The sequence below is a fragment of the Piliocolobus tephrosceles genome, chromosome 1 (genome assembly GCF_002776525.5).
Source record: "Piliocolobus tephrosceles isolate RC106 chromosome 1, ASM277652v3, whole genome shotgun sequence".
NCBI lineage: Eukaryota > Metazoa > Chordata > Mammalia > Primates > Cercopithecidae > Piliocolobus > Piliocolobus tephrosceles.
The window spans coordinates 106,239,447-106,251,464 of record NC_045434.1 but is presented as its reverse complement, the minus strand read 5'-3'; the positions used below and the strand labels follow the sequence as shown (position 1 = coordinate 106,251,464).

General features: G+C 34.0%; 1 protein-coding gene across 4 annotated transcripts in view; it reads left to right on the top strand.

Moving 5' to 3' along the window:
* The window catches only part of SYCP1 (synaptonemal complex protein 1), a 114,955-nt gene that overhangs the window by 25,245 nt on the left and 77,692 nt on the right, over positions 1 to 12,018 (top strand). For all 4 annotated transcript variants that reach the window (XR_003309905.2, XM_026456726.1, XM_026456728.1 and 1 more), the window contains exons 13-15: positions 4,125 to 4,219; positions 4,719 to 4,903; positions 6,199 to 6,266. Coding sequence is in view for 3 of the 4 variants with exons in the window: in XM_026456726.1 (XP_026312511.1) it covers positions 4,125 to 4,219; positions 4,719 to 4,903; positions 6,199 to 6,266 (348 nt within the window). In the remaining variant the exon portion in view is untranslated. The remainder of the gene's footprint in view (positions 1 to 4,124; positions 4,220 to 4,718; positions 4,904 to 6,198; positions 6,267 to 12,018) is intronic.

Below are 12,018 nucleotides of genomic sequence, written 5' to 3'. Positions count from 1 at the left end.
CTTTCTTTCTTTCTTTCTTTCTTTCTTTCTTTCTTTCTTTCTTTCTTCCTTCCTTCCTTCCTTCCTTTCTTCCTTCCTTCCTTTCTTCCTTTCTTTCTTCCTTTCTTTCTTCCTTTCTTCCTTTCTTTCTTCCTTCCTTCCTTCCTTCCTTCCTTCCTTCCTTCCTTCCTTCCTTCTTTCTTGAGATGGAGTCTTCTTGCTCTGTTGCCCAGGCTGGAGTGCAGTGGGACAATCATGGCCTCAAGTGATCGTCCCAACTCAGCCTCCTGAGTAAATGGCATACAGGCAGATGCCACCGCACCTGGCTAATTTTAAAATTTTTTATGGAGACAGGGTCTCACTATGTTGCCCAGGATGGTCTCAAACTCCTGGGCTCAAGCAATCCTCCTGCCTTGGCTTCCCAAAGTCCTGGGATTACAGATGTGAACCACCACGCCTGGCTTACTATGTTGATTTTAAGAAGTCAGTAATATCTTTTCAGATTTTCTTCATCTTTTATTTTTAGCATTTAGAGTATAATATGTTTACTCATAGGCTTAGTTTTGTTTAATGGCTTCTTCAATCTATAAATTACTGTCTGTTACTATTGTGTCTTGGAAATTCTCAACAATAATCTCTTCAGATATTGTATGTACTCTACTTTCTGTTTCCTCATTTTCTGAGTAAGAAAAAAATGTTGAGGAAAAAAACCCGTGTTGCATCTTGGGAGGCTGAGGTGGAAGGATCACTTGAGCCCAGGAGTTTGAGGTTACAGTGAGCTATGATTGCTCCATTGCAGTCCAGCCTTGGTGGCAGAGTGAGACCCTGTCTCAAAACAAACAAACAAACAAACAAACAAAACAAAATAAACCAAACCCAAAACAAAGTAAAAACCTACATTAATTTTCTAATTCTCCTTTGACTCTTAATCTCTTTTTCCTATTTCAACAGTTTTGCCTTTCTATACCTTATCCTAGATAATTTCTGTTTACCTATCTTGTAATTTACTAATTTTCTTCTCTTTTATTTCTCACACATTATGAAATTCCTCCATTTTATTTTTAGTTACTAAGATGTTTATTTTAAGATGTTATTCTTCTTTTTCTAAGCTGCCATTCTACTTTATCTAGTTTTCTATTTCTTCTTATTTTCAAGGTTGTCTTTTCTTTAAATATACAAATCATAGCTATTTTATAGTCCTTTTCTGATAATTTTTTATTTTAAATGTTTGTGATTCTCATTCTGTCTTGTTTATGATAGTTTTTAGTCAAAGTGCCTTGTTTGCTTGTGTGCCTTATTGTTTTTGACTTTATGCTCATTTTTTTACTTGAAAAAAAAAGATTACTTATAGGAATAAGTTAAGGCCTGCTTAAAATCCCCCTGGGAGGATTTGCTTTTCTTCCCCTCATGCACATGGTGTTTCTATCCACTTGGGACAACCTTAAGTCACCTTGAAGGCTTGGGGTGTCCTGAGCCACTCAGGTGATTTCAACCTGGGCTGCAAATCTGCCTCTGAGTTGGTTTACTTTTGCTTGCTCCCTACATCAAAACTGTCCCAATTTATTGTACAAAAGTTTACTTCTTAGACTTCCTCTACTCTCTGTAGTCTTTGGGTTTTCATATATCTTAAATTCTTTATCCCATCATATTTTAAACCAAAAGTCCAACTTTGCAAGGGTTTGCAAATGCCCTCTGGGCACAAACAAGTTCTGTGGGTACCTTACTTCTATAGGTTTCTATTTTCTCTTCATTTTTGGCCTGGCAAATTCCTATTTTGTCAGGAGCTTAATGCTTTAATATTCTTAATATTTGATCTTGAATTTTTATTCCGGTTTACAGGAGTGTTTAAATGACAAAGGTCATCATTATCCCTTTGGAGTTTTCAGTTTCAATTTTATGTATTACTTCTAGTAGTTTTACTGATTTACTGATATCTTCCTTTAGTTTACAAAGTATGTGATAATACTTATTTTTATATTTCATAACCAATAATTCCAAAATCTGAAATCTTTGCAGATCTAAGTTGGCCTTTTGTTCACTTTGCTGACTCTGTTCATGGTGCTTTGTTTCCCATTGTGTTTGTTGATAGTGAGGTCATGTAACTTTATTTGTGTAAATTCTTTAAGGCCTGGATTAGCAGTATATTAGGCCTGGAGAAAATTTGCATGTTCCATTTTCTAGGATCCTGGGGAAACTTAGGAGCACTTCAAATTAAATTTTGGCTTGGAGCTCTTTTGAACATTCTGGCAGTATACATTCTGTTCCCATACATGAATAAGGGCTAGTTTGTGCTTATGATTTTTCAGGGGAAACATTTATTACCAGACCATAAGAAATAGTATCATAATGACCACCACAATCATTAGTCAACATTTCCCTCTCTCCAGGTTAACTTTTTCATTTTTTTTGTTTTGTTGTTGTTGTTTTTGACAGAGTCTCAGTCTGTCACCAGGCTGGAGTGCAGTGGTGCGATCTTGGCTCGCTCAACCTCTGCTTCTCTGGTTCAAGTGATTCTCCTGACTCAGCCTCCTCAGTAGCTGGGACTGCAGGCACGCACCACCATGCCCACCTAATTTTTGTATTTTTAGTAGAGATGGGGTTTCACCATGTTGGCCAGGATGGTCTCGAACCTCATGACCTCATGATCTGCCCACCTTGGTCTCCCAAAGTGCTAGGATTACAGGCATGAGCCACCGGGCCAGGCCCAGATTTATTTTTTCTATTTTTTCCTCAGAGTTGGACCAATGACCCTTTCATTCTATGTAGTTTTTTCAGAATGGAATTTTAAAAATATAAACTTGGCACATACTTCTGTTGCTTAACATCCTTCATTCTTTTGCATGGTCTTCATGAATTATAAACCAGAAGACTCTGAACAAGTTATATAAGTCCTGTTATGATCTTGTCCTTATTATCTTTCCAATCATATCTCCTGTGACTTATTCGTTAGACTTCAAGCCTTATGCTCCTAAAATACATTTTCTTTAGATGCCAGAATGTGTCATTCTATCTCTTCTGTGTTCCATGCTGTTACACTTGCCTATAACCTTTTCTCTCCTAACTCCCATTACCTTTGCTAATTCTTACTGTCTTTCAAATGTTTCAACTCAGCTGTTACTTTCTGGAAGTATTTAAACTTTCTCCGTCTCCCTGTACCTCTAACTCTGACTGATCTTATTTGACTTAGGTGTCCCCTCTATGTAAACTCGCAGAACATCTAGTGAGTACCCATCAACACAATCATTGTTTATTTGCCTGCCTGACCAATATACTGTAAATTATCATGAATATTAAGGTCCAGTTTCTACCATATATCACCATTATCATCATGTTAATAGCAGTTATCATTTATTGATTATAGATTAGACACTGTGCTTGAGCATTTTAAGTTGCATTATCTTGTTTAATTCTAACAGCAGGTAACTCTTCATAATATGAATAATTATCATTATTCTAATATTCCAGGTGGGAAAAGTAGTCAGACTTGTTAAGTATCATGCCCGAGGCCAGGTAGCTTAGTAAAAGGAAATTGTATAATTTGAATCCAGAGAATATAATGAACTTCTTTTTTCTATTGTTTTTATGATGTTTAAAAATGAGTGCATAAATATGAACCTTATAGACTAATACCTGAGACTTAGTATTTATTAAAAATGGGCTCTTAAGTGGAGTCAAAAGCTTTTATTTATCATTTAATAAATAAAGAGTATATTTTGAAAAATAAAAAAACAAGATAATCAACAATGAAAATAAAATCGTGAATAATTTTATCATCAGGAGATAAATTACTTTTCATATTTTAGTGTGTATCTTTTCCTTTTGCATGCAGTATTTAAATATCATTTTAAACCCACTCTTTTTATTCTACATTTTATGAATATCCAAATTAGTAATCAATCAATAAAATTTGTATTAAAAAATGTAAATCCTTAGATATTTATTTTTGAGTTATTGGGAGATAATGGTCTTGAAAAGTCAGTAAAACTTGATGGTGACCAATATTTGTGTGTTTATATTTGCATATTTCCCCCTCATTTTGTACTATTATCTAATGGAGGAAAAAGACTAATTGTCACAAATAATAATTAGTTTTCTTGGTATATATCTTCTGCTAAGTGCAATCTATTTATAACTTTCTCTTTTAGAATTACAGAGTGAAAACTTAAAACAATCAATTGAGAAGCAGCATCATTTGACTAAAGAACTAGAAGATATTAAAGTGTCATTACAAAGAAGTGTGGTATGATTTAAAAACTCAGTAGTGTGTAATAAGTCTCACACTATCAATCAGTCAACAAATATTTATTAAATACTAATACAATGTACAAGGACCTGGAGTTTCAAATAGATAGAGAAGACACAATCCTAGTCTGCAAAATGCTATAGTTTAGAGACATTGCATAAAAACACATCAAAAGTATAATTAAAATACAAGACCCTGGACAGGTGCCAACAGGGTGGTTTAGGTAATAAATCAATAGTTCTAAGAATTGAAAGAATAGTATGGCTGAGTTGGCTAGGAAGGCTCCATGGAGGAGTTGGAACTATAGGTGGGATTTGGAGAACAGTGAATTGAAATAAGAGTAGTGAGTGGGCATTTGAGGGTAGGGAGGAGGAATAATAGTTAGGAAAATATGAGGGTGGGAAAGGGGTAGTAAATGTATAGAAGCAGATAAGTTCAGCTTTTTTGGTTAAGGCCTTTGGATCATTGCTCTTATTTTATACTTTATTTCATTTAGAGTACTCAAAAGGCTTTAGAGGAAGATTTACAGATAGCAACAAAAACAATTTGTCAGCTAACTGAAGAAAAAGAAGCTCAAATGGAAGCATTTAATAAAGCTAGAGTTGCTCATTCATTTGTGGTTACTGAATTTGAAACTACTATCTGCAGCTTGAAAGAATTATTGAGAACAGAACAGCAAAGGTAAAATATTTATTATTTTTAATACATAAAATAAGTGAATAAAAAACAATTTACTTTTAATATTCAATGCCATTTTCTTTGCATTGCCAACTGACGTGTAATTCATATAACAACTATAGTCAGGTCTCTTATGTATAAAGTGGGAATACATTTTAAAAGTTTCTTTGGATAGACAGATATCTTAGGAAAATATGTAAAAGAAGATGTTCTCTAGGATAGTTCCCATGTGTGCTTTGCCATAGAATTTAGTTATATACAAAAATTCATGAAGGGTTGATGCGGTGATTTATTTAATGACTCTGTAGATTATTATTAGCTTCCTAGAAGTAACTTCCAGACTGTAGAGTTTATCTTACTGAGGTCTGTAGACCTTTCTGATTTATAAGTTTAGCAGCTAGCCTGGTATAGGTACTACTCTATGTTTATTAAATTAACCAATTAATCTGTATCAATTTAATTAATATAATTATTATTAACTTAATAAATGGTTTAACAAATGTGATTACATAAAAAAACTAGTATTTTCATTTCATCTAAATAGTGGTTTTTCTAACACTCGAGTGTTAAAGACTCTATTTTTCACTACTTTATATTAAGGAAATATTTATATAAAGCTGTGTTAGGAGGCCTAGATAATTATTTTTTGTCTCATTAGCTTTAGGGTTAATTAAGTTTGGTAGGATAAAGGAGAACACGTTTCTCTCTGAAGCCATAGCCGGGGCCTAGCAATATTTTTTCTCCGTTGCTTGTGCATGGTGAGGGAAAAGCTAGCCTTTCTAGCTCCCCTAATTTATATATTTTTGATTGACCTATCCAGTGATTTTTCATTTTTAAAATGGTAAGTTACCTAAGATTCATCTATCCCTATTACCTCAGTGTTATACTTTGAGGAAACAGAAAGCCAGAGAAGTTAACCAAATTATACATGTTCTCATAATTATATTGTTCTTAAGGCAGAATTCAGTATAATAGTAGTTACATACTCAATCTCTTTCAGAGTTCTAGGATGTGTTAATCTGATTATCATCAACAGCTAAGAGAATGCTTATACCATAAGCTTTAAGATATATACATATATTACATAAATGTAATATACAATTATGTATTTATAATAGTAATATCTTATTTTAAAATGTTACACTATATGGCACAGAGTAGGTACTTAATAAATGTTAAAGAATCCAGTGGGTGAATCTATTTTAAGATGTATCAGTTGCTAAATTGCACCAATTTTAGTTATGAGATGAATTCTGACTAAAATAATATTTTGTATTGAAAATGATATATTTTACAAGATTGGAAAAAAATGAAGATCAATTGAAAATACTTACCATGGAGCTTCAAAAGAAATCAAGTGAACTGGGTAAGACTTAGAGAATAATGTGTGTTCCTTAATAATACTAGCTTATTATAAAATCATAAACACTGTTTTGAAATAAAATATAATTTCCCCTCTGTCATTTGCCAGTAGAGATTGCTTGATAATATTTTTATTTCAATATTTGAAGGTAGAAAATTTAAACCTTAAGAAAGACTATTTTATTATGCAGTTAATAGATATTTAGAAGTGTGGGAAGCCTAAGAGAGGCCTGAGGCTCCTAACAGAATACAACTAAGAGAAGTTGATATTCTGTTTTTTTTATTTTAGGATTCAGAGATCTTAATAATTCTTAGTGAGAAATGTCTGTTATTGTTTAATTGAATTTTGAAATTTAATTGCTTTGTTGTATTAGATTATGTACTACTTACAGGAAAATGTGATCCTATTTTATCATAAGGTGTTATTAAAATTCAACAACTTTCATGGCCAAAAGAGAGAGATATTCTCTACAGTAGTTATTTTATAATTTATGGCCATGTAATTAGATAATTCTAATAACCTGTGCTTCATATTCATAAATCTTCATATCTATAAATGTAGAAAATTACAAAGAATAAAATATTTTCCAATTTTAGTGAAAACAAAATTTTTATAAATTAAAAATATTCATGAATTGGCAAATATTTTATAAAATATTTTCATAACTGTGTAAGCTTTATTATTAGATTTAACTACTTATATAATTAAAATAATTGTCAACTAAAATATTATCTAGTATCTGAAATGTGTGCTTTACATTTCACAAGTAGTTAGGTTGTTTGGTTGAACTTTTGGACCATATTTATGCTTTTTTTTGGTAAGGCTTAATTTTCCACTATAGATTAACCCTTTATCATCTAAAATTGTACTATCAAATGCAAATAATTTTATCTTCTTAGGATAAGTTTAAATTAGAATGGTTATAATATAAACCATTCCATTTTTTATTCTTCCTTCGAGCATAAAGTACTGTTTTAAATCATTATATATACCTATACTTACTTTTAAAAAATTATTACTATACTTTAAGTTCTAGGATACATGTGCACAACACATAGGTTTGTTATGTAGGTATACATGTGCCACGTTGGTTTGCTGCACCCCTCAACTTGTCATTAACATTAGGTATTTCTCCTAATGCTATCCCCCCCCTCCCCCCGCCAACAGGTTCTGGTGTGTGATGTTCCCCTGCCTGTGTCCATGTGTTCTCATTGTTCAACTCTCACTTATGAGTGAGAACATGCAGTGTTTGGTTTTCTGTCCTTGTGATATTTTTGCTGAGAATGACAGTTTCCAGCTTCATCCATGTCCCTGCAAAGGACATGAATTCATCCTTTTTTATGGCTGCATGGTATTCCATGGTGTATATGTGCCACATTTTCTTTATCCAGTCTATTATTGATGGACATTTGGATTGGTTCCAAGTCTTTGCTATTGTGAATAGTGCTGCAATAAACCATACATGTGCATATGTCTTTATAGTAGCATGATTTATAATCCTTTGGGTATATACCCAGTAATGGGATTGCTGGGTCGAATGGTATTTCTAGTTCTGTATCCTTGAGGAATCGCCACACTGTCTTCCACAATGGTTGAACTAATTTACACTCCCACCAACAGTGTAAAAGCGTTCCTATTTCTCCACATCCTCTCCAGCATCTGTTGTTTCCTGACTTTGTAATGATCGCCATTCTAACTGGTGTGAGATGGTATCTCATTGTAGTTTTGATTTGCATTTCTCTGATGACCAGTGATGATGAGCATTTTTTCATATGTCTGTTGGCTGCATAAATGTCTTCTTTTGAGAAGTGTCTGTTCATATCCTCTGCTCACTTTTTGATGGTTTTTTTTTGTTTTTTTCTTGTAAACTTGTTAAGCTCTTTGTAGATTCTGGATATTAGCCCTTTGTCAGATGGGTAGATTGCAAAAATTTTCTCCCATTCTGTAGGTTACCTGTTCACTCCGATGATAGTTTCTTTGGCTGTGCAGAATCTCTTTAGTTTAGATCCTATTTGTCAATTTTGGCTTTTGTTGCCATTGCTTTTGGTGCTTTAGTCATAAAGTCTTTGCCCATGCCTATGGCCTGAATGGTATTACCTAGGTTTTCTTCTAGGTTTTTTATGGTTTTAGGTCTTACATTTAAGTCTTTAATCCATCGAGTTAATTTTTGTATACCTATACTTATTTTCTTTAGAATTGTTTAATTTAATGTCTTAGACTAAGTAATAATTTTGTTTCTTAAAATGTCTTTAATGGATATTTATTTGTAATAATTCAGTCTAGTATTGAAATTAAGTGACTGCTATTTTGTATTATTATATGATTTTCTCATAGTAGAGCAATATATTTTGGCAAATTTGAAAAAAGTATTCTAGAATTATGAAATAGAACCATGTGTGTTTTTTAGCATTGCCTTAGATGTTGTAGGAATGTATAGAAGTAAAATACCATCCTTTTGAGAAATCTCTGATTACTGTTGGAGAAAGGTTAAACACATAAAACCCTTAGAATAATGGTGTCCAAAATGAAGGAGTGAGCAATATTTCCTTTAGGAAAAGGGAAGAAGATATTAGAATTTTTATTTTTATTTATTTTTATATTTTAGATTTGTTTTATAATGAATACTATAATACATATTTTTATTTTATAAATTTATATTTATAAACATTTATAACATTGATTATACATTTATGTAAATATAAATATGCATTTGTATTTTATACATACTTATATATTTTCAGTGAATGCTTATAGATTTCTTATTGATGGAGGTATGTTAATACTGATACCAAGAGGAAGCCTAAGATAGCAATGTGTACTGCATAGTTGGAAAAGGCTTTATGGAAAAGGTAGATTTAAATTTAAAAGTAGGCTTTAAGGCTTCGGATAGTTGTAGAGGATGAAGGAGTGTAGGAAACATCATGTGTAGGAAAGTAGCATTAACAATGACATAGGTACTGAACTTCTTTGGGTGACAATATAGTCTCAAACCAGAAATCTTGAAGGATATTCTGTACTATTCTCTTTCCCTTATGCTTTACTGCTAATTGGTTATCTGGTGTTCCTTGACACCTAACTCATAAAATATAACTAACTTAAAAGTTCCTCTTAAGTATCATTTGAATATCTTCCTTTTCTTGATTTCCACAGACCTAGAGCAGTTCAATTCCTCATTTTCTCTTTCTTGGTTTTAGAATTTCAGGATGCATGTAAAGAACATAATGGTACCAAAATTGTATCTGTAAGATTAATCATCAATCCGTGCTTCACATTACCCCCGTTTGTCCTAATCTTTATTCATCCCTTGCTATATTTAACTAAGTTTCTGTTTGCTTTACCTTTCTTTAAAATCCCTTTTCTTACCCCAACAGCTCTGATTCTTCTTTGTTTCCTGGCTACACTTTACATTCTTCCTTGATGGTATTTTCTTAGGCTTACATCTTGGTTAAAGTGGTCTTCCATTATTTCTTCAGCAGTCTCAATCCTCAAAACACTTTTAACCTATGTACTGCTCAGATATAGGCTGCCCTACTCCTTGTATCTTTTAGGTCAGACATCTTTGACCAGTGCTATTATAGTTACAATAGCTTGAGAATCAGTCCTTTTGTTTCTAGGATAGCCATCTTTTGATCATTTTCTACATTGCTGCTAGAGTGTTTCTTTAAAAATACAAATCTGATTATTCTATGTGGCAAATTTAAGAGGCATCTCATTGTCTAAGTTCAAACTATTTAGATATCAGTTATCTTTTCATTGTTCATTTAAAGAGTGGGAGTACTGCATACCAAGTGAGTTGAAGTCGATTGCAATAGGAAATCTTTGGCAGTTTTTTCCCAGTTTCTTAACTTGTTACAGGTTTTTTTTTTTTTTTTTTTTTTTTTTTTTCTGCTTCATGCACTGCCCATGTTCAATTTAATCTAATATTGCTGTAAATGTATCTTATTCTTGTACTCACTTTTCCATATCTGGATCCATCTTTGCTTTCAATTTGGTTATGTAACAGATTCCCCTCCTAGTATGTTCTATTGCTTCTGCTTTGATTATTAGGTGTATAATATAATAACTATTGAAGTAAGGCTTAGATATTTATTCCTTATTTAGCCTTGGATACGTAATGAGGAATGTAACAGACATGTCTTTGTTCTCACGAGGTTTGCACTCTTCTTGGAGAAACATACAAAACAAATAATCACAAATAAATATTCAATTATAAATTGGGATAAGTGCTATGAAGGAAATAAAAATGATGCAATGCGGTGGCTGCAATGGACTGTGTGGGCCAGTCCCTAGCCTATAGGCAAGTGCATGTGGGTGAGTGCCAGCTGTGGTGGTAGTGGCAGGCCTGGCTGACCCTTCGTCAGGCACCCAGGAGGAGTGCTTAGGTGCTAATGGTGGTGGATGGGGCAGTGTGATCCCCTAGGCTCTTGGACAGTGTACTCAGGCACTTGAGGGAGCAGAGATAGTCATGGTGGGCCTCTCTTCAGGCTTCCTAGTTGTGTTTATAGGTGCTGGCTCTGGTGGGCAGGGTGGGATGATTCCTACGCCCCTGGTGGAGCACTCAGGTGAGTGCTGCAGCAGTTGTGGTGAGCTGGGGGAGCCTGCCCTTAAGAGTATGTGCAAGTGTGCTATGGCCCTGCTGCCAGGGATGATGGGATTGTTGTAGGTGGCAGCAGCTATAGGCAGGCCTCTGAGGAGTGTGCACTTCAGCCCCAGGCATCAGCTGTCCGTGAGCCTGTACTCAGGGTATGTGACCCCACTGCTGGGAGCAATGAGGTTGCTGCTAGTGGCTCTGGCTTCACCTGGTAGCTGGCAGTAGGGAGTCTTTCCAGGCTCCCAGCTCATCCTGAGCAGGCTGCCTCACTTCCCTCTCCTTCCTTGCCTTAGGTGTTTCCTGACACATCTCTGTTGAATTTCAGTGTTCTTAGAGGATCTATTTGAAGTGTAATTATCTACTCACTAATTTAGTTCTTCTTTGTGGAGGAGGTGAGTGGGCAGATGCCTCTAATTAGCCATCTTGAAGCCTCTCTGGTTTTTAAACTTTCGTCTTACATTTTCTACCTCTTTGTTCTTTTTCCTGAATTGGGAGATATCTCTATCCTATTTCTGTCTGTATCTTTATCTGTATCTGTATCTCTATCTATCTCATCTCTATCTCTATCTATCTAAATTTGTTTCTCCCTTGCTAATTCAATCTTTAAATTTTATGTCTGTTTTGCTATTTTAAAAATCTCAGTTGTCAAATTTTAAATTTCTAAGAGCTCTAGGTAATCTATTTCAGGGATCTGGTATCCTATTGGAACATTATACTTAGTTAAATATCTGTTTCTGTTTACTCTATTAACTCTTTTTCTTTGGGTTTTAGTTTTTTTCACAGTTTAATTTGGAGCTTTCTTTTTCATTGTTTTGCTTTTCTTCACAAATTGTTGGTACCTGATTGTTGACTCATCTATGTATAAGTATTCATCTTTTCCCACTGTGTATTACAATCTAATTCTTCTGATTATGGGAGTGAGTGGGAGTTGCTGTGTAGAAAGGTGGACATAGTGGCTTGTCTTTTACTATAGGGGATGTTTATCCTGCTTAAGAATAATGAGCTATTTGGAACACTACCTCGTCTGCCACCCAAATTCCTAGGATCCTTACTTTATCCTGAGGTAGGCTTTGTGGTGAGAGGTATGGTCACTTGGTCTTGTTGTTCCATATAGCCTTCATTGAATTAGTGTGAATTTTTTTTTCCTCCAATGATTCCTTAATT